Genomic DNA, 26,658 nt, shown 5'->3' on the forward strand with positions numbered 1-26,658 from the left:
TTCACTGTGGCTGGTGCAGCTGACACTGACCTTCTGTATCCTTGGCTTCTTCCCCTCTCCCTCTCTCTCTGTGAAGGGAAAACAACTTGTTTACACTGCTCTCTAGAGCCATATTTGGCCTAGAAGCACATTGTTCTGAGAAATTAGAAGTCTGTGATCGGGCTGCTATTGATTGTACCATCAGTCAGACTACTCAAATCCTGTATGGGTATGTTCTCATAACCTGTAAGACACGCAGGATTTAAATTTACAGAAGGCAGAATCAGGGGAAGAGGACTACTGGTGTAAGAATAGCTCCCATTGACACCATCTCCGTGGTGTCTACACTCAGGAGCCAAACAACAGAGCAGGACCTTCCCAGTTCCCCTCTCCTCTCTGCCCTCTTGCCGTGACACATCCCTGCCCAGTCTGAGCGCCACACAGCCTCATTAGGACCAAAACACTTGGAACCAACCACTTGGTGGGATCAGGTCAGTCTCACCACAGTGACACTTCTTCAACGAGCTTCCATACCTGTCCCGTTAAAAATGAAGCTTCTGGCTTGGCTTAGATCTCCAGATCCTAAATGAACTATAGCGTCTGGCTCTTCTGCTGAGATGTGTGGTTACAGCCAATGGCTCCTCTAAAACAGGCAGAACAAGCAATTTCTGCTGCTATGAATTTGAAATCAAAGGTCAGATTCCTCATCACCCTTTTCTGATGAAAAAGTCTAATTTGTCATTGGTTTGCCTCAATGTTTCAAACTAATTCTGTGGGTGTATTTCTGTACTTTTATAAGTGATTATATTAAAGTCAGTAGAAACTTTGGAAGTCATTCAGAGTGAGGTACTTACTTGATTAAGGGCTTGTATGATTCTCCTCTGTTGAATTCGGCTCAGATCAAGGCCTACTATTCCCACACCAGTATGTAAACATACAGCTCAAAATTAAAGAAAAAACCCAGAAATTCCTAGCTCACCATATTACAATACATAATTTCTTAGGAATTATTTACCGTTCAGTATTAGTATGTAATTGAAAAAACAGGCACCATGTGGATTCATATTTTATGTATTTCACATATACTTCATCCACATATAAAGTTACGTACTTTATGCATTATATACACGTATATAAAATGTTAAATATCCCAAATAGCAGTGATACAAAAGGCCTCATTTGTATCTATTTTTCAGGACTTTTACTTTTTATTTGGTATGTTTGTATGGCACAGTGTACGCCATACATGCTACACACAGTGTACGCAGTAAGGAAATTCTAGTTTTCTGCAAAGACTGATGTTACAGCCTTTGGATTCTATGTTATGAGCATCAGGTAAGTAGCCTTTTGCTTCAAAAACATTTTATTGTTTCAAGCATTACATCAAAAGGTTGTAAAAAGTGATAATCGATAAGTCTGACAGGTATCTTTTACATAACCTATATGTTCCAATTCCACTATCTCCATCACAGTCACAAAGTTTGCGCAAGGACGAAGTGCTGGAGTGGGAGCCAGTGGGCATAAAAAGAAGAGAAAAAAGAGGCATCAGTGTTGCCATGATTAAAATTCAGCTCCTACATGTTCAAACATTCATGGAGTTCAGTCAGCCTGATAGTCATTGTTTCTCTTTCTGCTTTGTGGTTGTATCCAAGTGCAAATCATTTCTATAGACAGCGATTCTGTTACTTCAGTCATCAGAGAAGCACAGTTTGAATAAACAATTTTATATTTAAAGTTGGGAGCAGAATTATGGCATTCTGTAGTGCTTGAATACTGACTTAAAATAGTGAAAAATTACTACAGAATATTAAGTAATTATAAAAATAGGATAAGCTCCTCTTACTCTTCCTCCACAGTTATTGCTTCCTATACTCAGAAAATACACAAAAGTTATTCTAATGTGTTTGAGGAAAATTAACTATATGATTTAAAACCAATCACTTAGCACTAAAGAAAAAAAAAAAAGTAACTGGTTCTCCTTAAGAGAAGATAAACCCCAAAACATTCTGGTTCTACTACCAACATCCCCTGACTCCAAACCCTCAGTTACTTGAACTATTGATTGCACTTATCTTCAGAATTTTATTAAAATAAAGTCAGTAGAAATTGCGGAGACAACAGAGCACTGAAGACTACATCAAAATTATTGCAGCCTTAGTAATTATTTTTCCAGTAATATTGAGAAATTTTATTGTGACTAAATGTAGTAAAACTGCTGCCTTTGCCACTAAAAAAAAAAAAAAAAATCTATCACCTAAGGCCATGTTCCACAAAGAGGAGTTTGTGCAATGATTACAGAGCAGGACTGGCAGAGCAAAACTCTCGAGGCTGCAAGAACAGAAGAAAGGGTGTATTTAAAACAATGGTTTAGGCTTTTCTCCATACTTTCAAAGGAAGAAAACACACTGCTTTTATTGACTGAAACACTACATGGTCGGATTTGCTTTACTTACATGTTCCCACAGATCTGACTGTGGGGTGTGCGTCTGCTCTTACTGCCAAGTCACCAGGAACTTCAGTCCTCCAGCATCTCGTGAAGCCAAAGGTCAGCCAGACATGCAGAACTGAAAGAGATCTGTGAACTTTCCCCTTGGTAAGAAAATGCTAGAGTAATGGAATACTACAAATAACTGTGGTTTGGCAAAATCTAAGAGTATGCTGTGATACACATAAGCCAGAATGGGAAGTATCCAACTGGAGATCATGATTTAAAAACAACAAACCCTAAGCAAAGCAATTTCTTAGCCAGTGTATCTCATCAGTGTCTTCGCGGGCTGAAATACCTTTCTATTTTACTGACAAAATAATCTGCAGCAAAACCAGGCCTACCAAGTAACTAAACATTAGCTGCACTGCTCTAGGTCAGATTTTGACAACATTTTCCTGGCTTTGAGTTATGTATTAAAAAAAAAATGCTAGAAGGGCCTCTGTCCAGATCTCTGTCCTGTCCTCACTGGCAGAAAGTCTACTAAGCTCCAGGATTACCCCACATCTTCTCTACATACTGTCCAGCCCACTGTGGACACAATTTGTGCAACATTCCAGGAAGAGGTAAGAAACAGACCTTACTTGTTCTTGCCCTGCTGGTCTTGGCTTACTGGGCTTTTTGGAAGGCACACGGATGTTTTGATAAGTGGTGCCTGATATTTAAAAGCAAAGCTGTCTCTCTCTCAAATCAGATATATTATTTCTTCATCTCGAGGCTTGTGTTGCTATCTAAACATCATTGCACGCTGTCCAAAGAGGACTGTTTTGAAACAGTAATGTGACTTGATTTAACTCGCATGTGGCACGTTACAGCGAGGTAGGTGGCCTCATCCTCTACTTTTGGGGGTCGGCTGGACTCCTCAGCACTCCTGTAAATGCCTAGTAACACATTTTCCCATCTGTTTATACACACACATCCTAAACTAATGCTTTTATATATACCAGCTGATGCAGCTACCTTATTACTTCATTTCAAAGTGTGAAAGGACCCACAGTCTTTTCTTAAGTATTCTGATCCTCCCCGTCAATTCTAATACTTTTTCCAAACAAGTGAAGAAGCAGAAACAAGAAACTGGAAAAAAGAGAAAAAGCAGCAAGACAACAGCCTTTGCCGTTATTTCCTTTGTGCGGATTTAGCCGGGCTTTGTTGCAGGGACTGCGCGAATCAGCGGGGTTGTTTTCGTCTAAAACCGCTGCAAGAGCAAAATACCCGTTTCCTTTTGACGAGAGGAGAGGAAATAAATGACGCGTACTTGGAAAGCGCTGCCCAGGAGACGCCGCGCTGCCGGGTCACTCCCGCGGCCGCCCGGCCGCACTTCCGCGCCGAGGCCGCCCCGAGGCCCCCGGCCCCGCCTGCGCGCTGCCCCGCACCGGCCGCGCCGCTCCAGGCCCCCCGCCCCGGGGCAGGGCTCGGCCGGGCGCCGGGGGTGACGCGTTCCCCGCCGGCCCTGTCCCCCCCCGCGCCGCTGGCGGGGCCGGAGGCGGTGCCTGCTCCGCGGGGCAGGCGGAAGGAAAGGGCCGGCCGCAGCCTGAGGCGCCGGGCTGAGCTGAGGGGGTCAACGCTGCAGCCGAGGCCGAGCTCCGGCGGACCCGCTGCGAGCCCGGGGCCGAGCGCCGGGAGCCCTGAGCGAGCGGCCGCGGCGCGGTGCGGGGCAGGCGGGGCAGCCGGGCCGCTGCCGGAGCCGCTACCGGGGCCGCCCCGCCCCGCGCAGCCAATGGTGGTCGGCGGGGCGGGCTGCGCGGCGCCGGGCTGCGTTGTGCAACGCGCCGCGCTTTGAAGGCAACCATCACCCCGCGGAGGCTGGGCTCATTCGGCGTCTGTCGCGACAAGGCGTTCGGCGGGGAGCTGGGGCCGCTGGCGGCCCGATGAAGACCCGGTGGGGCCGCCCCCGCTAGGACCGGCGCGCAGCGGTGCCTCCGGCGGGGCAGGATGACCCACATGCTGCAGGCGGCGGCCCGGCGGGTGCAATGGAGCAGGGCGAGCACCGCCAGGAGGGCTGCGTGCCTGCTGGCTGCGGCGTACGGGCTCAGAATCCTCTACCCCGTGGTCCGCAGGCGCTTGAGGCGGGCGGGCGCAGAGGGCGGCTCGCAGGGAGCCGGCCGGGCTGGAGGGGACCAGGGGCCGCCGCACGGCGCCGGCAGCCCGGGCAGAGCCTCCCCGGCCGTGGACGCGGAATTTTTCAAGCAGCTGCTGGAACTTCGCAAGCTGTTCTTCCCAAAGCTGGTGAGCGGCGAGTTGGGCTTGCTCTGCCTCCACTCGGTCGCCCTGGTTTCCAGGACCTTCCTCTCCATCTACGTGGCCGCCCTCGATGGGAAGATTGTGAAAAGCATCGTCGAAAAACAGCCCAGGAGCTTTGTCTTCAAATTAATCAAATGGCTGATGATTGCGATCCCGGCCACTTTCGTGAACAGCACCATACGGTACCTGGAGTGCAAGTTGGCCCTCGCGTTCCGCACGCGCTTGGTGGATCACGCCTATGAGACCTACTTTGCCAACCAGACGTACTACAGAGTGATCAGCATGGACGGGCGGCTGGCCAACCCCGACCAATCCCTCACCGAGGACATCATGATGTTCTCACAGTCCGTGGCACATCTCTACTCCAACCTCACCAAGCCCATCCTGGATGTCGTGCTCACCTCCTACACCCTCATCCGCACAGCACGGTCCCGGGGGGCGAACCCCATTGGGCCCACGCTCCTGGCCGGGCTCGTCGTCTACGCTACAGCCCGGGTGCTCAAAGCCTGCTCGCCCAAGTTTGGCAAGCTGGTGGCTGAGGAGGCGCACAAGAAGGGCTATCTGCGCTTCATGCATTCACGCATCATTGCCAACGTGGAAGAGATCGCCTTTTACCGAGGGCACAAGGTAAGGGGGAGAGCAATCGGAGGGTGTTGGCATTGCTTCTGCAGTGCCAGAGCTGGCCTGTGTTCCTCCTGCTGCCCTCCCTTAGCACTCTGGGTCCCTCTGACATTTAAACCTGTTTTCAGCCAGCACTTCCCGTTTCCTAGGAAAATGCCGTCTCACAGGCGTTATCTGGGGGGAATGGACCATGGTTCCCTTGTGCTCTGACAATAGTCCTGTTTTGTAGCTGGATCCTATGCTTTTCTAGACAGCTAATCTCCGTTCTTATTTTTCCCCCACCCAGTCTGTTCTGCTTAACTTTTCCAGGCTTTTTTTTTTTTTTTTTCCCCACCCATGTTTATGGGCTACCAAATTTAATGCTGCAGAAATAGCAACCAGGGCACACCAGAAAGTCTAGGGGAAAATTCTGTGATAGCACAGGGAGCACTACAACCTTTGACACTGTTTTACATAGCTAAGCAAAGATGCAGTCATCAGTCTTAAAATAGCTTAAGTACAGTACTTCAGCAGTCACAGTTACATAAACTAATGTCTTGTTTTAAAGCCACTTTATTAAGGAACTCTTCATATTTTTATTAGAAGTGAATTTTGCCTGCAACGCCTTTCAAACACAATTTGGAAAAAAAGTTGTTTCATGAAAGGTGAAAATGAAAGCTTCAAACCAGCCTGAACCATTACTCTTTCAGTCCAAGAAATGATTATATAATGAAAATGGTTTTATTTTTGTAGAAGCAATCATTCTCAAGAGCTGCCTATGGTAATGTTTTAAGTGCATCTAAACTGAATATTTTTTTCAGTTCCCACATACACTGGTTTGAACTGAATGCATTATATCATATTGACTTGCAACTGTCTTTGACTTGTTGAACCACTTGGGATAGGTCTCTCTTCCTCCAGACTGCTTGCAAAAACAAGCAGCACTGCATTTGGGGGATCAGCTCTGCAGCTTTAAGTCATTGGAGATAATTGATCCCTAAACACTTTCCAATATGAGGAGTTTCAGTTGCTGTGAAACTCAGCAGCTGCAGCTTCATTAAAAGGATACGGAATCAATCAATCTTTGGTTTTTACAATCAGCTGTTCTTACTGCCTTGTTTGTTGTTCTTGTATATATCAGAGATCTTAAAAAAGCTGAAAACCTGCTGATGTGCTATCAAGGGACGATGGCCTAAATAAAAACCAGCTCCACTGGCTTCCATAAAGCCGTGCACTTTCTCTGTGAGGCTGCCACACTGTGAGAGTAAAGTACCGTGCAGCAGATGTGACTCAGAAGTCACAGCTCTGGGTACCAAATTAGTTCATACTCGTACATGAATGTATCTTGTATGACATGTGCATCTTTGTTACGTTTTATAAATGTTTTATTTTTTAACTGTAGGTAGAAATGAAACAACTGCAAAAAAGCTACAAGGCTTTGGCAGATCAGATGAATCTCATTTTGTCCAAACGTTTGTGGTACATCATGATAGAACAGTTCCTGATGAAGTATGTCTGGAGTAGCTGTGGGATGATTATGGTCGCTGTGCCCATCATCACTGCAACAGGATTTGCAGATGGCGGTAATAACATTTTTTTATGTAATTTCTAAATGTTTCTTTAAAGTTACATCCTCAATGCCGTTCATATTTGTTTATTATTAACAGACTTTATTACAGCCTCTGTGTTTTGCATGTAACTTTCAAGCATAGTGAGGCAGCTGAGGAAAGAGCAAAACAAAAGATCCAACTTTGAATATAAGCCTGATAAACAGCGTGAATTCAGGAGTTAGAGGATCCTTGTGTCACATGGGATTACAATGATAATTTCAGTCCTCTTTCACTTTTTCAGGCCAATTTTTGTAGCATATCCTGCTACTTTACGAAATTATGCTATTAACTTTCCTAGAGTGCTTATCTCCTTCTTCCATAAACCATAGTGTAATTATAGGTAATTATTCTCTTATATGTTGACCTGTTAGGAATCGCTGTTTTTCCCTGACTCCCTGGGAGACGAGAAGGTGAAATTCAGATTGCAGGTTTGGATGGTACCATTTTTGACATCCTATCACAACTTTCCAGGAAGTGAAACAAGACTCAAGTAGTGTTGTTATTGCAGATGCTATTAAAAAAAAAAAACAGAAAAAAAAACCAGAAAGGTAATTAAGGAGGGGTAGTGAAAGACAAATGGGGAAGTTTGCCTCAACAGGCTTCCTTATACGCAATTAGAACCATAGGATAAATTACAAATCCCACAGGATTCTTTAAGCCTTTAAATCCTACAATGTCTGTGGAAGGATCAGTTCTAATTTGAGTACATTTAATCAGGAATGAGTGAATTTGTTTCAGTGCGGGTTGTGGTAATTTTATTCCAAATCAGGGCTGTGCAGCTGGACAAACTTAGTTTGTCCTGTAGGATGAGTTTGTGCAGGCCCTATATGAGTGTTCGATTTTTTTCTGAGCTGCTGCCCGTCACGTGGCTCAGGAGGGTACTAAATCAGGACCCTGGCTGGCATCCTGGTAACAGCTTCAAAAATACCAGGAGGTCCTATTCCAAACAGGAGAGTCTGTACAAAGCCATTTCACCTCATTGTGAAGGTTGTCAGCACAACAGAAAAAGTGGTAGAAGTCTTTCTGCTAAGACAGGAATGAGGGCAGTCAAGAAAAAGATCGTTTAACCACACATCATAAATATCTCCCTGGTATTACAACATGAATAAAAAAAAAGGACTTGTATTAACGCTAAACTAAATAATATTCCTGTTACAAATATTCTTTTGATAAATACTTTTCAAATGTGGGAGAAAACAGAGTGATGGCTCATGTTATAAAGTGGAAGAATATTTGCCACCAGCAACTTAAAATGTTAAAGCACGGGGCTTATTATGGAGACCTGAGGCATATCATAATGATGGATTGCGAACATAGTACTGACAAATCAACACTGTCAAGACCAGTTTGAAGTATAACAGGTATTTAAAGAATCTACCTGACTTGAACTTACCATTGATCTGCTTGGGAAAACACTGCTTTGTGCCTCAGCAGGTCAGATGCAAGTTTGTTCATATCTGAAAGAACAGATAGTAGATTTATTACTTTAGGATAAATCACCAGAATCAGGGATGTGCACAAACCTGGTACCATGACCAGACCTGAGATTAGAGGTGTAAAGCAGTAGATTTTGAACACTTCTTTGGGTGGGGCAGGGAAAGTTAAAAAAAAAAAAATCCTTCAATAAAAAGCAAAAAGAATGTTCTATGATGTTGATATTTCTGACTAAAATTTGCTAATTCTGTTAAATATTTTGGGGAAGAAATTAACTGGCAAGGCCAAGATTTCCGTTTGATAACATTTCTCATTCTTTTTGTATTAAACAATTGGTGTTCCAAATGTCATGTTTCTCATCAGTTTCTGGAAAGTGACTATTTTTGGAAGCAAGACTTTGATTTCTGTAGACACGGTGAACACTTATCTTTGTTTATAAAAGAAGTATGACTATCAATGACATAAATGAAGACGAAAAGGGAAATGTGTGTGGAACAGAGACAGCCTGTCTGCCCTGTTACAATGCACCACTTCTTCAAACAGAGGAGGCCCAGCCATATGAAAGATGTTTTTGACGACAAGTTCAAGGAAAGTAATCCTGGCGGGTTAGGCATGTGACATAGGAGCTTGTGTTTTGGAATGGTGAAATGCTCATAAATTCTATATAATTTTAATTTTTAACATTAAAAGTATGCCTGAAATGAGTGTCGCAGCGGTTTGTGGGGGTCTCCCAGCTCCGGCCGGCTGAGCTGGCCTGGGTGCTGGAACCAGCTGTGGGGAAATCCTGCGTTTGCACACAGGAGGAACGCTGCCCTAGTGTAGTTAAACCATACCTCATTCCTCAGGGATTTCATTTTGGTGGTTCTACACAGCGTGAGCTGCATGGGCCATAATCCCAAGAAGAGAAGAAACAATTTTCAATTTAGTTTTTACTGATGATTAACTGAATTCTCTCTATCCCGTCAGTTTATTTTTCCTGGAGTGGAAACGACTTTTTAAAATAAATGACGACTACGTGAGCAAGCATTTTGTAATCCCTCCCTTTGCAAGATGCTTTCTGTCTTTTTTTTTTTTTTTTTTTTTTTTTTAATAAAAGCATACCTCTCATGTCCTAGGTGGCTAGATTACATACAACCAGTTGACAGTGTACTGATGTTTATAATTTAAACTAAAAAATTTGAACGTGAATCTCAGTTAATTAAAATTGTTATTAAAAACATCTGAGGACAGAAAGAGTAACATATAGATGCTGTGTATATATGTATATATACACAAAAATATGATATAAGAATTTTTAAAAGATTTTCCTAAATTATCCATAGTGTATTTCAGTGATTCAGATGTAGTTATGCAGGGATACCTTTATGGATGTGTAAATTGAAACCAAATAGCATTTAGATTTAACTAATAAAGACAGAAAGATACATCTGGCTTTGGTACTACATGTAGATTTCTAGACACTGGGTTTCTAGAATCTGGTCTTGTCAGGAAGGTGGGACAGTTACCAATAAAAAAACTATTGTTTGCTGTACTCTTGCATTGTTTGACCTAGCCCATTACATTTACAGTCGCATCACATCTGCAGGGGAATCCTCCTAGATTTTCTTGGCTATAAGCACTGTGCAAACATCACACAGGTTGTCAATAACAATTGCTAATCCAGGAGTTGCCACACTAGATCCACCTGTTATCCTGCCTAGCCTGATGCCTGGCAGCAACTCAGCTTAAAAAAGAATCTTTAAAAAAACTTTATGAACTTAAGAAAAAAAATAATATCCAGACCCAGTTCTGCAGCAGACTTAAGCGGTATATAAAGATATATATCAAGTTATGTGATGCAGAAAACCCTTGAGACCTTTCATTCTAAATCTTGTACGTGAAAAATCCTTAAGAGTGGTTTACTACACATTGTTGTCTTCTTTTCTGTAGAGGCAGTTATTAACACTGAAACAACATTCAGTCTTAAAATATTCAGCCACTTTTAAAATCTTGATTGCTTCAGGAAGCAAACATTGCATGTTGAATATGCTGTATAAATGTGTAGGCCACATGGTAGCAGGAGCATATGTAGATATGTTAAATATAGGCGTATCTATTTATCGTCTATCTTCTGTAATTTCTGCTGCTGTTTTCTCCTTGCTTGTTGCTGCTGACATGTTCTTACGAGACAACTCCTTTCCTTGGAAAAAGGATTTTTTTGCCAGTAGGATGCAGTGTCATAAACAAAGCATCACAGCTTTGTTCTGGGGTCAGATGAAGAGAAACTGTTGTGAGAGAGAGGTATCCTACTTAAACCATGCCTTTGATAATAAAAGAGCCTGTTGCTTTCTTTTAGAAACATAATCATGTTGCTAAATTTCCTGCAATATGAATGTTTCATTTTACATGAAGTCAATAAATAAGGAAGGCTGAAAATGGATAATTGCAAAAGTAGTAAAAATACTATCTGTTTCAGATAATTGCTTAGGTTTCGCTTTTTTCATATTTTGAAAAAATAGGTTGAATAATGATATATTAAAAGGAAAATTTCCTATGTAGACAAGTAGTATAAAAGAATAGGATGTTTTGCATACGAAGATGAATTCTGTGTACTCCCACTTACTCTTCGTTACCAAGCTATCTATGCTAGTTACATTCACCAATTATTTTCGAACAGTTGTCTTTGTAGAGTTAACTTTTTCTTAATTTAAAAGCTGATGTAGAATGGTTAACATTCTAATAATAATTTAATTATAGAGGTAATTTTCAGAAGAGTGTTTTAACAGAAAACTTTTTTACTTTTAGAAATGGAAGATGGCCAGAAACAGGCAATGGTTAGTGAAAGAACAGAAGCTTTTACTACATCACGAAACCTGTTGATCTCTGCAGCAGATGCTATTGAAAGGATTATGTCTTCATATAAAGAGGTACTGTATATCAGTCATCAACAAAACAAAATAAAAAAAAACCCCTGACTTTACATTTAATGTAAAATGTAACAAAAAAAAAGTAATTTTTTAAGGCAAATTCTATTGCAACTAAGTCCAAAGAGGTCTTTGAACTGATAGGTTGATCTTTAGAGCTAAGTCCAAAAAGAGTCTAAAGTGCACAACTGCCAGTATGGTGCAACATGTAGATTTCATTTTTATACCTGTGTTCAGGTGCCACCAGAGAGCAATAGAACTTCCAGGAATGTGAGTGATAAAGGTTCAAATTCCTCCTGTCTTTGGAGCACAAACCTGAATTCACGTTGTCTCTCTCTAGTGTTCTGGACTCTTCTGTTGGAATTGTCATGTTTTCTATAAAATACAAGGAGAATTGAATACTTATTTCCTGGCAGCCTAAACTGTAGAGCTCTTTTCAGTATCTTGTGTGCTTCTTAAATTGTAAGTAATTTTGCAAAGTAGAGAAATTTTAGCAGGAAAAAAAATCCACCTTGAGACAGCAGATAGTCTGGAAGTACAGGATGTTCATCTGGAATATCAGAGATGTTGTTCCAGGTTTTTACCCAAATTCCAGTGAAGTTGGGCTCTAGGTGCTGGCTGTTAAGCTAAAGGAAAGTGAGGCAGCGCTGTTATTCTCAAGATTTCCTTCTGAATGTTGGTTCTGCATTCGTTTAATTGGTTTATGCTCATCCTTTTGGTGAGGGCCCCCTTTCCCAGTGCGGTGTGAGGAGGCACACATTAGCTAGGGAAATAATCAAAGACTATGGATTCCATTACTTGGAATCCAGCCGTAATAGCTACAGCTTTGTAAATTGGAGGAGGAGTAGTTTGGCACCTTCAGATATGGACTCTGACAAAGCCAAAGTCTGTGTTTTCTCAGAAGGAGTTCTTCCAATGGGCTGTGATCCTAACCTATGCTGCTTTAGCTGTTCCCCTGCTTGGCCTCTGCTCTAAAGATACTGCCAGATAACACTGATGTAATTTTATTTTCAACATTTAAATCATCTATATAATGTACTTGGGGACTTAAAAAAATTGTGGTTTTATTTTTCTGGAAACTAAAGTACCCACAAAATAGTAGGAACAACTGAACAAACTCGCTTGGTTTATAACATGCTGAGATTTTAATTGAGACAGCATGAGATCAAAGATTGGTTCTATGAATTTCCATTTTAATTTTATATTTATACTTCTCTTGAAGAGGCACTGTGGTACTTTAACCACATTGTCATTCCCATTTCATAATTCAGGCAATTTCCAAAGAAGTACAGTGTACTTCAAGTATTAGTGAAGTTCCACCAAAGTGATCTCCTTCTAGTCAGTGTAATTCACCATGCAGATGAGGTGGACTCAACTCTTCTTTGTAGGTCAATAGTTTAGATGGTGGTATTTCGTGTTTTGACAAGGTGAGTTTGTAGGGTCATGGTTCAGTAGCTTACTAAAAGTTGTGTTTCTTCTGTTGGTACAAGTTTCGTTCATCACATGCGGGATTCTGTCAATCAGATGCCACTGCCGACGCTGTGCGGAGCGCTCAATCCTGGCACCAGCTCCTGCTGAAGTTGTTAGAAAGACTCCAGTGTGAAGAATGAGGTTACAGCTCCTGTGTGCTACCTGCTGCCCCAAGTGCTGTTAGCCCAGTGATTTTCACAGCTGTTAATGCCATTACCAGAAGCGCAAAGCAAAGTACAGCTGGTGGAGTTGAAATGTTGAGTGATTACTCTTTTTAAATTGAGTTTTTTGAGACATTGTGTACTTGTTAACCTCCATGGAGTGATGGCCACGTGGCTAGAACAAGCACTCACTTCTGAATCTGGCACAAGTAGTGAAATTTATAGAGGATTTTATATTGGAATTATGTACGGCCATAGCAGATGAGCTCAGTCACGGGGTGTATGTGTTTAACGACAGCAAGCTAGTGATTTTGTAATCTTGAACTCATTTTCTTGTTATTCTTGTCTTGCTCTCTGCATTTAGTATAAAAAATCATCCCTTTAAAGCCATCTAAGAATAAATTTATAAGATGCCTGGGCTTAATTCTTTGCTGCCAGCAGATGGAGTCCGTTCTTTGGGAGCTTTTGGTGGTGTTGTTGCCCATGAAAAGGAAGTTACTAGGTCCAGAGATAGGTTTTTTGTGTCTTTACCAGTTGGAAATTGTGACAAAAGAGCTCCCCCAAAAAGGAGAAAGCCTTTTAAGAGACCTCACCACCTTAAAAATGCCCAGTTCTAATCTAAGGTCTCAGATTTGGCTCTGGTACTCTAGCATGCAGTGACAGAAGAGTCATTTCTTTCTTGTACCATATTTTAGATTAGGATGCCCTAGTGCTGCCTGTTTTACACAGAAAAGCACACCTTTCCCACAGGAGGTTTCAGGAATACAGAGACATAAGCATAAATAATTATAGATGACAATTTTTCTGACTTCTGTGGACCTTTATTTTGCTGGCAAATGCAGAGGTTTCATTTGGTATGATAGGCTCTCTATTTTCAGATTTGCTAATAGTTATTCTCTGCCAGTTGAAGACTCTACTGATCTAGAGAAAAGAGCAGTCCCTGCAACCTCCTCATTTACTGGAGCTGTCACGGCTTACACTGTCTGAAATCTGTCCCCCTCCGATGCTCTCTGCTGGCTGGTAGGAGCTGTGGGTGGCATATGGGTTAGCACAGAATCTCAGGGAATGAAAATTGACAGGCATCGAAAGATGCATCAAGATCCTTCCAGAGTAACATGCGAGAAGCACTGACTCAGAATAGCTGGGAATGTTTTTCCTGAATCTTTGGCCAGCCATTTGTTTTGTAGAATTATGAAGTCTAACTGAAATGAGGCATTTGTTGTTCCTCAGGTTACTGAGCTAGCAGGCTACACCGCCCGTGTCCACAACATGTTTTCGGTCTTTGATGAGGTGAAGAGAGGCATCTACAAGAGAACTGCTGTTATTCAAGGGTCTGAAAACAGCAGCAAGAATGAAGATAAAGCAGAATTACACATTGATGGGCCCTTAGAAATCAAAGGTAATTAATTCATATTTGTATGTATTCCCCTGTCTGTGGGGCCAGTTCAGTGGGACAGGAGGTGAACAGAGGCTTTTTTTTCTACAGCAAATGAGCCTCTCAGCCCTAATACCCCAGAGACCATGATGCCTTCCATTTTAATGCTATTTTGTAACTCTGGGCTTATGCAGTGCTTTTCTAATACACAAAATTGATCAGATGTTTTCTCTGAAAACTTTCGATGAAAAAGGCATTTCAATGATACTGTTATTTGTTGTGGTACTATTATTCTTACACAGACAGTGCCTGCTGTCCTTAGACACTTAATTTTTTCAGAAAACTGAGACACTAACATTTTCATCTTCAAACACCACATTATTTTGTTTGGGGTAGGAGGGGAAGATGGTCTGGTTCAATAGTTTCCCAGTTTTCCCAGCAGAACCCTTCTGCTTCTCTGTGCTATTGAAAAGCCTCATTCCCTCCCTTTGGCCTCTGAAAACTTAAACCTCGCTAGAGTTGAAGGTACTGCAGTGCTCATTATGAAATATCTTCTTTCACCAATTTCAACAGTGCTGCCCTTCGGCACGGATTTCTCAAAGATCTGCCGACAAGATTCTTCATAACAAACAGTCTGATGTAGCGTGGTGGATAGCTGTGGAAATAGCTGATGTCTTAATCTTGTAGATCTTGGCAATATTTGGCTGACATTAAAAGCAATGGCATTTTTATAGCTGTTAGATTTTGTTACGTGCAAGAGAAAATGTTTGTAGTTCCTGGAGCAACAAGGGATTTTGGGGCTCTTTTTAGATAACTGTGTTTTAAAAACAAAAGCACATACAGCTCGCATATGAAAGCATGCTATTCACGTTCCCTTTTGGTCTAGTAAACTTACACCCCACTCCTGTGTTCTCTGCAGCCTTTTCCCAAGATGTCATTCCACTACAGTAACACATTTCAACCAGCCTGAATTCCTGCTAAGTCGCGGGCCTGGCTCCTGAGGGCTTGTAGGCTCTCAGAGGCAGTTTGCCAATACCAAACATTGTGCGCAAGAACTTGAATGGAATTCAGGCCAGAAGAAACTAGGCCACAGGCTCCACACTTTTTATGACAAGTCCCATTGTAATACTGTTTTTCCTCCTTTCTTTTGGTCTTGATACTTCAGAAATCCCTGCAGAGTGGATTTGTGTATGGATAAAAGCACATGTGCTCACAGATGTATGTGTGTCTGCATTGTTAAAAAGGAAAAACCTTAATATTCAGCTTCCCGAAAGGCCCCTTGAACACGTACTACTTGTTTCCTTTTGAATCATCCAATATAAGTTTATGTAAATAAGGGATGTCTGGTTTGTGCTTTGTGTTTACTGTTGTCGGTAAGAGCATTGTGAAAATATTAAAACTATTTTTAGCAGATAATAATATTGCCTTATACATAGTGTATCTAATAATTCAGAATTTTAAAGTTGAAATTGAATTTTGTGCATCTTGTGCAAATACTGTCAAATTGTATTTCTGATTACATATAAATATGCTTTTAAAGCATGCTAAAGTTGCCATCAAACACTGCAAATTTAGGAAATGTGAATTAAGTTTACTTATTACTTGCTTAGATTACTATTTTTTATCATAGATTTATTTTAACTAGAATTTCTCCACTGTATCCAAGTGCTTCAAAAAACCTGAAAAAATTTCAGAATTTCTTGGATATTTTCTGTGGAGACATAATCAGATTAATGCCAAGTCCTTCACAAGTATTCCTGTGATTGGAGTGACCAGTATGGCCCTTTTTCACAAAAGTATGTCTTGGACAAATTTGTTAGTATTTTTGTGAACCCATCAAAACCCACATGCCTGACATGGCTGATCTGCCAGTTGCATTTCAGGTGCATTTGTAAGAGTCTGGAGGCAGCAGAGTGTGATGAGAAGGCTGCAATCTTTTTTTTTTTTTTAACAGCAAACCACTTTCATTTTCTGTAATCTCATGCTGGACACCACGGAACTGTTTTATTTAAAACTTATTTTAGGAAAAGAAGAATACTTGGGCTGATACATAGCACAGAAATTTTTGCCCAGGTTGTTACAGTTTGGCAAAGTCAGAAGCAATTGAACAAAGAGACTCTTAATGGAAAACGTAAAACTAACCTGAACTGAAGGAAATGCTACCAAATCCTTTTATAATAAACTCAGCTTTTCCTTTGTTCCATTTTTCTTTGTTCAGATTAGTCTAAAATATAAAATAAGCAGCCTTCTAATACGAAGATAAATCTCTTTCCTTTGCATCTTGTCTGTAAAAGTAACTTCTGGTATTTCTCTAGAAGCCCAGCTCTTTGGGTTCTGTTAGAGAAGCCCATTAACAGGCAACTGAGAAGCTAGAGTTGATTTCATTTTTTTATTGTTTCCAGAAGAATTTATTTCTAAATTCTTGTGATACGGAGTATCCAAGTGTCCGATTGAGATTGTATATTTAAATTTGCCAGAAATCCAAAGAGTAAGTGTTGCTACTGGAGTGAATTATGTTATATGGGTTTCCACAAATACTTACAAGACACGTTTACAGTGTCTGTGGTTTCGCAAAGAGATGGAACCAAGCCATTAAATGTTTTCTTCTTTGCTCTCGTTGCTGGAGGAGACAGAACTGGGGTCAGAGTTTCAGAGCTGGTAGTGAAAGCAGATTCCATTTTCTAAAGAAATCCTCAAGAGAAGGTAAACTGGTCTGCCTGTGGCTAAGGCTGTCCTTGAACTGTTTTACTGGTTGATATTGACCACCTATTTAAAAGAAAATGCAGTAAATATAGGTTGGACGTGAATAAACATGTATTTATACTGCATTATATAGTTATGACGCATATTGTGAGTTATATTTATGATCAAATTTGCGATTCATTGCACACTCTTGGCGACTGCTGATAGCGTCTTTGGGACTAGCTAAGGTTTGTTATGCAGATTTTCCACTAGGGCAACCTGGAGCACATTAAAAAGTTGTTTGAAACTCTCAGCCATGCACAGAGACTGTGGCATAGATACCAGTGAAAGGTTTCACAAACTTTTTTTTTTTTTTTCCCTAGGAAAAGTTATTGATGTTGAACATGGAATTATTTGTGAAGATGTTCCTATTATTACTCCGAATGGCGATGTGGTGGTTTCCGGACTAAACTTCAAAGTAAGATGATATGCAAGAATCTTCTGATAGTTGCCATCACATTAACATAAGCAGCACAGAATTCATGTACCTTATGTTAAGTACTTGGAGGAGCATATGGATAAAAGGGGAAGTCCAGAAAGGTAGGCATAGTAGCTCAATAGAGGCAGACATATGTAGTTTATCCTGCTCAAATAAAGAGAAGAGAGGATTTCTGGTGCTGTTGCCAGGTGAAAAACGGAGCTGAGATTTTCAAATGTGTATATGGGAGGTCTGCATCCATCTTAATTGCAATGAAATTGGGATGCTTTGCTCACATAGGCTCATTTCAATGTCTGAATTCACAGCAACACTGTAAAAATTGAGTCTGTGGTTTTGCTTGATTACCACAAAGAGTAGTACGGACAGTTGATGGCACAGTTCACAGGGCCAACTGTGCAGTCTTTCTTCAGTAAAAACTTGTGTTTAAAAAGCTGTTCCAGATACCACTTGGTACGTGCTCACAGTTTTAATGGATGATGTTTATTGAATTACTCCCAAATATATCCTGATCTTATGTTCCAGTGCAGATGTTGTTATTTTTAAAAATAGTTGAAGTTATCAGAGCACTAACATGAATAATTCCAGCAGGTTCTTTAATTTAGTTAAAGCAGTGTGTTCCTCTTGTCACCTCTATTGGCCTAGGAATTAGCAACTAGGAGGACAGGGTCCTAGCTATAGTGAAATTTGCAATGGCTTCAGTATAGGAATTTCAGATTTGTAAAATCACACTTTTATGGTCAAGGAGACAGTTATAGTTATTCATTTGGCTCAAGAGACAAAAATAATAGAAAATATAACATAGTCAATATATTTGTATAAAGCATAGACAATGACATTGTGATTATGCATAAGTATACACTCATATATACACAGGGTAATATTCAAATGAATAAAACCAAGTGCATCATGGCCAAAATAACACTGGTAATTAAGTGGGAAAGGGCAATGTGAAGTAAATTCTCCAAATAATTCGATCGGGCTCCCATAGCTTAAATTAATATCTCTGATGGGTGTAACACTGCTCTGTGTGTCGTTAACACCTTTGGACCCAATCTGCATTAGAATAATTTATTTTTACTGTGGTATATTGACATTGTGATATAATCAGTGTAGTTTGTAGAAGTACTCAGACATTATAGAAATTATTTTGATTATTTCAGCCCACATATTACATCTAATGCCACTGTTTTCAGTATAGTTGCATAAGTATGTGCAAGTAATCAATGTGATGGGTTGATAATTTGATATAAATGCTCATGTAACTCCCCGTAGGGGTCTTAGGCTGTCTGTGCCATATATACTGCGTAGTAACATCTTTGCATTTTCATTGCTATTGTAGGTTGAGGAGGGGATGAATCTTTTAATCACTGGACCCAATGGCTGTGGAAAGAGTTCACTCTTCAGAATTTTAAGTGGTTTGTGGCCCGTGTATGGAGGAGTTCTCTATAAACCCCCTCCACAGCACATGTTTTATATACCACAAAGGTATGTGTTTTGCTCAAGGTGATGCCTTTTTTCTGGTTACATGAATTTTGACCCTGCTTCTCTCATTTTTAATCTGTGATATGTACAGCCAAGTTAAAAGGTGGTAAGCACAACTTCAGCTGTGTGGAGAGTGCTAAAAAAAAAAAGATCCCTTCTTGTTGGTGATGTAAATCTTCAGTCACTGGAAAGGGCTCACACACCCTTGTGATGTGCTCCCCTGATGGCTCAAGTCCCAGATGGTTGGGATCATGGGAACAGACTATTATCTAAAAAATTTTTGAAATAGACCTGATAGATCTTAATTCTAATTTCACTTTAAAACCAAAGATCAAAACAACTGAGAGTGTTTTGGTTCCTAAATGTTGATTTACTCAAAATAATTTTCAAAACTTCAAATTTTACACAAGACCAGAATCCAATCCACTATTAAATGCAAATTGCCTTTTTAACAATATGTGCTCATTTCACTAAGGGAAACATGTTTTTTTTGTGCTTTGTTTTTATTCTGACTTGCTGTTGGACTCTCAGAACATAATTTAATGCAATTGATTCTCGAATATCTCCTTAGAGATTTCTAACTAGGTTGTTTTGCAAAAGCAAAATCAAACACTGAGAATCTTTGATTGCTTTCTGTAGTTCATTTCTTCCCATGGGCAAAAGAAGTGTTCATGGTACAGTCTGTAGTCATGTTTAAAAGGTACAAGCTATTAAGCTGAATGGAAAATATTAACTGATGAGTAGCTTTTACTTGCTGCAGGTAAAGGTAACAAAGAACATTTATCTGTAATTATTTCAAATATATTTATAATTTATTGCTAGCCATTGTAATTTTTCTGAGCCACTCAAGGGTTTCATTCAGGCATTTGGAGCAAAAGGGTTTATTAAATGTTTTTCAAAACAATGTTTCAGAATTCCCTTTGTGCAGGACATTCTTAAAATCAATTTCATTTTTAGGCACGGCAAAAGCTATTCTGATTTTTTTTTCTTGCACAAAATTTTGAATTTCAGCCACTTCTGTCCCCGGTGTGATCCCAGCCCCTTCTCAGATCAACATCTGAGGCTGGCTTGCCCACAGCTCTTCCCCTTTACTGATGTCGCCTTTTTTCTGTGAAGGCAAACGGACTCACATTGCATTCAGGCAGATTTGCGAGGGTGCTGCTTGAAGGAATTGAATCACATCTGCTGGGGTTTCATTTCCATGAACATTGTTCTTTGTTAGCTGTTTCCCCTAACTTTGCAGTGCTCGGGGAGTTTGTCCAGCAGACCTCTCTACTTTGGGACATTTCAAAACTTTTGGTCAGAAACTGAGATTCAAGCAGCATCTTTGCAGCCCTCTGTGACTGAAGCCACGTAGGGACTGACATACAACCTTTGCAGTGTACCCTGAATGTACCACTCGTCCGCAGTCCGTCCTAATAGCATCCACCACGAGAAAGGGTGCCACTATGGTGTCTTTGGAACACCTAAGTGACATTGCCATGGCTTGGCTCTGTGGCTGGTAAATGGGGCAGCAGTGAGTGACAGAGAGGGCTCTTCTGCAAGAGTGCTGCACCTGGGTTGTGGCTGAAGATTCTGAAGTCCACTTTGGGGGACAGTTCAGCTGTGTCATTGTGGGTTCTGTAGACTCAGAAGCATGGCCTGTCACTCGTAAGTGTCTTGTATTTGGAAAGGGACTGTGAGGCTGAGTCTTGTAGGGATTTGTAAGTGAATGTGGCTGAAGGGGTTGGTATAGGACAGTGATCAGTCAGATTTGTTAGGATGTCTTTGAAGATCCTGAGTTGCTTTTTTGCTCAGTGTATTTGTTCTTTGGGCTTACAGAGTCTTAGATGAATATCTGAGGCACCAAGAATAACTTGAAGGAGATTAAGTTTTAAATGGAAGTTTATACATTTCTGGACCATATTTGCAACACATCTGCTGGGTTTTTAGGGCTTTTGTGTGGATTGCCTTGTGTGGTCCAGACTTTATTTTTTTTCCTGCTTCCATTCCATTTCTGAGTCTATTAACCATTCATTTATTTATGGCCTAAATAAATTATACATTCAGTTGGGTTTTTTGTCTATCCCTGGCTCTAGAATACATTTAGAATTTCTGTAGCGGTTTATAAATTGTTCTGAAGTCCTGAAATTAAAGCAGCTTGTTTTGGAAGGTCCTGCTGGTTCAACTATTTTGCTTATTAACCCCGTGTGAATTGCTGCTTGTTCAGGATTAGCTTCTGTTTATTTTTTTAGACATTAATTCTAAAACTGCAGACTGGAAGAGATAGCGCCCTGCCTACATTTCATCATGCATATATTTCAGTATAACTTTAGAGAAAATTTGTGTTCTGGACTGAGAGGATTTGGGAGGTGGTAGAACAGTATCACCGAGATTCAGCCTACCTCAGTCTTTCGTTTGGTGGGTAGGTGAAAACTGTAGTATAGCAAAAGGCTCTTGAGTTGGTGGATGTCTGTCAGAACAGTAAATTGGAATTATATCGTTGTGTTTAAGTGTATACATTACATCTCTGGTCTAAGAACATGGGAGATGGAGTGGACACAGTTACCATTGAGCCTGGCAAGAGCTTACTCCTGTGGCTGAATTTAATTCTGCATCAGCCCTCTGTGAGTCAAATGTAGGAACCTCATCTCCACACAGGGGATGGTGGAGAATACAGTGACTACTATGTAACGAAATACTTCACAGTAAATAGAAGCTCACTGAAAAGATTATTTTTTTCGTCTCTGTTTGTAATGTTCCAGCATAGTATTCCAGAAATGCATGGGAAATTGTGTGTCTTTGCTGAGTTCAAAAGCGGCATGCAAAAGTATGATTTATTAAAAAGTGCATTATCTCATTGTATACTCCAAATTTCGTCAGCACTGCAAACGCTTTGTAGTTAGCTTTACTTTGCAGTCTGTAGGTTTTAAAACAGACCCTTAAGATTCCCTATCTTTTTGTATTTTTAGATTGCTTAGCATCATTATGCTGCTTTTTTTAGGTTTTACTTCTGTGAATCGTCAGATTTTTTTTCTCCCCTTATATAAGGCCAGGCCGTGCAGAATTTGTCTTTAATCAGTCACAGTTCTGGTGGATGCTGGTGGGACAAACTGCCCTTTTTGGAGGCAGGGAGAGAGAAGCGCAGGGATTTCTGCGAGTGTGGCTCTGCTGCTGTGACAGGCCTGTAAAAGAGGAGGGTGGGCAGAAGAGAGGGAGGCTTTAAGCAGTCCAGCATCATATCGGTGCCAAAAGCAGCTTGTTTTCTAGGATGGATCAGTGCTAGGAACTGGTCACAGATCAACAAGTTGTCGCATCTCATTGGAACTGTCAGAGTGTGTGTTCTTACCCCTCCTTCTACTTCTCTGTCCCTCTTCTCTGTCCCTCTTTTGCAAAGTAAAATTCAATTGCATTAGCCACCTCTTTGCGTTCCTCTTTTAATTAACCGGTCAAGAAGGCAGCATGAATGAAAAGATAAATGCTTGTGGGTGCTCTAGTTGGTAAATTCAAATCACAATTCAGAAACATAATTTTAAATAATAATTTACAAAAATATGTAGTGGGTAGCATGAGTACCAATGCTAAAGATGTGACCACAGGATGTATGTGTAGCACTTAGGGAATTAAAGAAGCGGTCTGTCCTTTGATAGTATATTAGCAGTGTATCTGAAGGTAGCCTGATTTCTCCAGACTCTGCCCTATTCCTACTCTATTGGTCTTAACCACGGGAGGAGACTTCATCTCTGTGGAATGAGTGAACTCCAGTGTACAATTTCTCCTCACATTTACTCGAGCTCTTTTTGCTCTCCAACTAAATGCCTCAGCTTTTTCAGTTGTAAGGAAACACAGATTCTGTACATGTTGGCTCTCATTTCCTTAGTTCCCCCTCGTCTGATATAAACACCAGCAGAGCTGCACACCTACATAACTTGCAGGTTACCTTGACAACACCACAGGAATATTCCTGAATGTCTCTGCACCGTAAAGCTGTAATCACCACTGGGTTATTCATATAAATTATTAATCATTTTCTGCCAGCTGTGTCTTATTGTCTTATCTGCATCAAGGAGTGTCTCCTGCAGTCCTTGCTGGTTCCATAACCTTCTGTCACCACTCTCCAGTCTTCCTAGCACAGCATGTACCTAAAAGGTCCATCAACATTTTCTCTGTCTTTCTTGAGGATTGATTCACTGATTCACATTCGTAGAGCTCAGAGTAGTTCTTAATCCACTACACTTCTTTGTCCGTGTCCATTGTTACTGTTTTACCTCTCCAGCTTGCTTCTACTGCAATTTGGGTATTTTTGTGAGAGGGGCGTGTTTCTCCAGTAATATGCATAGTTTCTCCATAATTCTGTGTGCCATTCTGGTAGAAGACCAACCCTGACCACTTTCTCAGCGGTCACAGTGACAGACCAACTCTGTATTCTCTCTCCCTTTCTATTGCTCATTCAAGTAGACCTCTAATATTTCTTTCCTTTGACACTAGGCTTGTCAGATGCTAAAGTGAAGGCAACCGAAGAGGCACCAGTATCACATGTTGTTTGTTCTTCATCATTTAAGATTTATAGACCTATATCTTGCTGCGTTCTTATTAATGGTAGGACAGTATGGGACATAACAGTTTAAAGATTTTTCTGGTCCTCCTAAGCTGTTTCGTTTTGCATATGTCTGCTTTATTTCTGATGTTTTATCTGGGGTTCCTTTGCAAGTCTTTTCTTGTCTGGTGTTTTTCCTTCTATATTCTAAAAATGTCCTTGGCTACTAAACAAAATTGCATCAGCTAGGAAGATGTATTTCCTCTCTTTAGCTCTATTGAGTAATCCAAATGTCTGATGTGATTTGCCTCAAGTAGTCCAAGGATATTTATCATGTGGATGAAACCAAGCAAGAATATTTTGGTTCTAAGTGACATAAACAATAAAGTGATAAAATAAAAGTAATTTTTACATTATAAGCACATGAAACTTTGAAGATTATAGCATGATTCAAAAGTTATCTTAAGCACATAGGTAGTGGCCACTGTCATTAAAATATTATTGTTTCCTAAGGCAATTCTTCATTACCTAAACAATTTAGTCTTGCAAAATTTTTGGATTCACTTTCAAATACCCTATATTATGTATGAAAGTATGTGCCTATATAGTACGCATATATATGGTTCTTCTGTATTGGACTACATCCTCTTTAGCGTTTGGTCTGTTAGAAAAGTACCCCAAGTGAAGTGCTGTGCAAATACGCCTGCGTGAGTTCTGTTGCCTCAGCTCATTTAGACTGGCTCACGTGTCTCTGTGCTATGTTGTATTTTGCACATGCTGATTTCTTGTCAGCTCATGCTGCTCTGTCTTTAACTTTGATCCCTTTAGTTGGGCCAGCTGGTGTTAAACCGTACTCTGCGTATGCCAACACCGCACTGGCAATGGTCGTTGCCCTTCAGCATTTTGGTGATAGTACACGGCCACATCGCCTTGTTCCTTCAGTACTTTGCCATCAGTTCATGTCATGCCATACAGATATCTACTCCCTTGCACACTGCATCTGTTTGTCATACTTACTGTTATCAAGTTCGTGGAGCTCCTTTCAAATATGTTTATTTCCAAAGTTCACCACTTATCTGAGAGATGAGAAAAAGGTCTGTGGCAGATAGTGTTTACACGAAACATAACGTTCTTCAGTTATGCATACTATTCTGGTAGAAGCTTTCTTTAACAAATTTGCTGCTACTTTTGTGTCGTCTTCTCTTTTTTGAGATGAGTCAAGACAGGTTTAGTCAGTATTCTGCTGTTCATTAAGAACTGCGGCCTTGCATCTGAGAGGTTCGTTAGGCTATCCCTCAGCCAGGGCACAGCTTTTCCCATTTCATTTTACTAGGGCTTGTATAGAAATGCTTGCCCTTCTCCTTCCTGATTGAAGGAAGTCCTGCCTTGTCTCACCTTGAACAGAAAAGTTCTTGCTGCCCTGTGGATCAGCTGAAGCTTTGGCTGCCAGGATCACTGGGAGACCTCTCTGTTTCTGCTGAAGGCTCACGCACAGCTGTAAAGTTTGAAGGTCTTTAGTTAGGTCTGTGTGCTGACCGATCACAAGTAATGGCAGTGCCTTTTGGTAGCACATTGTGAACAATATTCACCTGTGCTAATAGTCAGAGGTGGAAAATGGCTTTATGGATTAACTTCTGCTCCCTCTCAAGCCGTGCAACGTGCCTTCCTTACCAGCCAGACACAGAGTCAGCTAATTAAAGCACAGCTTAAAAGTCTTTTCTGTTATTAAGCAAAGTGTTGCAGAAATCCCAGGCTGAAGCTTCTAGTCAGCTTGCTGCATTGGGGTGTAGTTTAGATTTTCAATGTATTTACATAAATCCAACACTGGTCTTAAAGTCCGCAGCTGAACTGGTGTTTGTGAAGGACTTCAGCGTTCTCTAGGGTTTTGGTGTCTCAGTCCCTTCAGACTGGGGGCCTGTCTGGAGCAAGGTCTGGCTATGGGAGATACCAGGAACACTAACCATGGGTGAGGAATTGAGTTGTGTTGATACGTACTCAACTTTTACTCCATATGGAGACAAGTGCTTTTCCTAGTGGGCAGTTGTCTGGAGCACAGAAGGCAGTAGCACACTGAATACAGCTGTTGACCAGTTTGAATCAGTAGGAAAGTCCAGCCTTGATTTGATACAGGGATTTGAGTATTGTCTCTTATCTACTGAGAGTCTTTCCAGCTGAAGCAGATGCTGTTATTACTGCCTTCTGTATATATGGATGGAGAAACTTCATTCTCCAGACTCATGGAGGTGGCTCACTTAAAGCACAATGTGGTCACTTGGCGCAAGCCAAGTCCTTTTTATTTGTGATCCATAAAAGAACATTCAGAGGATTAAGATCCGTTCAGTAACTCATTGCATTCCTACCAAGTCACAGATACACAGAGGTATAAAGTGCTGTCAGTTGCATGGCTGATTAAATACCATGGTATGTATGCAACTAAAAGGTGAAATCCATTCTTGTAATCAAAGCAGCTTCCCTCTTATTTTGAATATTGTTTCAGTACTAAGCACAAATATTGTTTTGGCTCCTGCACAAAAGTGAGTGTCACTAATATGCAGAATTTGCTCCATTTACATTCTTTTGAGTTGTTTTCCTCCATGTTACAGAGGAGCTAAGTTTTTGTCTGTGAGGACTCCCAGTTGCAGGATGATTTCTACTAGGATATCTGGCAATTGCCTGCTCTGTGTTTCATCACATATTTTGGATATCGTGTTCTTGCCGGCATGAGCTTGCCATGCTTCCACCCTTCACTTTCTTCTTTTGATGGGATTTTAAATATCAAAAATTCTCATTCAGCACCATTACAGGTTGCCTGTACCACCTTTCCAGGCATCCATATATGTGCCTGTTTATGGAATTTCATTTAAAAGCTGGGAAAACTAGGCTTTGAAATTCTTTTAAAGTACATTGTCGGATTAAGCTTGACGAATGTTTTATAAATGTGAAGTCACTAAAGAGATTACTTGGCTGGTATTTATAGGACCCATTCAGCAAAGCAACTGACAATTTATTTAATCTGTGCTAGGTTCACTTTGCTCAGACAGAGAGATCACTTGTCTTTAAAATTTAGTTTTGATAGAAGTACCAGGGAAACAAGTTCACCTACAGGTTAACCGAGGTCACTCGGTTAGCAGTGGTATGGACAAACTTGCATGACAGAGAGTAATCTGGTGGCTGCATTTACATGACCTAGTTTCTGCAGAGAAGTGCCATTCCTGTGTCCA

The 26,658-nt window shown here is 40.9% G+C and overlaps 1 protein-coding gene and 1 long non-coding RNA gene across 2 annotated transcripts in view; one reads left to right on the plus strand and one right to left on the minus strand.

Moving 5' to 3' along the window:
- Positions 1-1,946: 1,946 nt before the first annotated feature.
- Positions 1,947-3,808, minus strand: LOC135984812 (uncharacterized). The gene is made up of 3 exons (XR_010605712.1): positions 3,720-3,808; positions 2,433-2,554; positions 1,947-2,307 (listed from the first exon to the last, which is right to left on the minus strand). It is a non-coding gene; the product is annotated as an uncharacterized LOC135984812 (long non-coding RNA).
- A 29-nt stretch (positions 3,809-3,837) lies between these two features.
- Positions 3,838-26,658, plus strand: part of ABCD2 (ATP binding cassette subfamily D member 2) — a 47,970-nt gene continuing 25,149 nt past the window's right edge. Inside the window, exons 1-6 of the mRNA XM_065627407.1 lie at positions 3,838-5,332; positions 6,708-6,888; positions 11,134-11,255; positions 14,114-14,282; positions 17,324-17,418; positions 18,779-18,924. Of these exons, the coding sequence (XP_065483479.1) occupies positions 4,397-5,332; positions 6,708-6,888; positions 11,134-11,255; positions 14,114-14,282; positions 17,324-17,418; positions 18,779-18,924 (1,649 nt within the window). The 5' untranslated portion in view covers positions 3,838-4,396. The remainder of the gene's footprint in view (positions 5,333-6,707; positions 6,889-11,133; positions 11,256-14,113; positions 14,283-17,323; positions 17,419-18,778; positions 18,925-26,658) is intronic.

This window comes from Caloenas nicobarica, chromosome 1 (assembly GCF_036013445.1).
Source record: "Caloenas nicobarica isolate bCalNic1 chromosome 1, bCalNic1.hap1, whole genome shotgun sequence".
Lineage (NCBI taxonomy): Eukaryota > Metazoa > Chordata > Aves > Columbiformes > Columbidae > Caloenas > Caloenas nicobarica.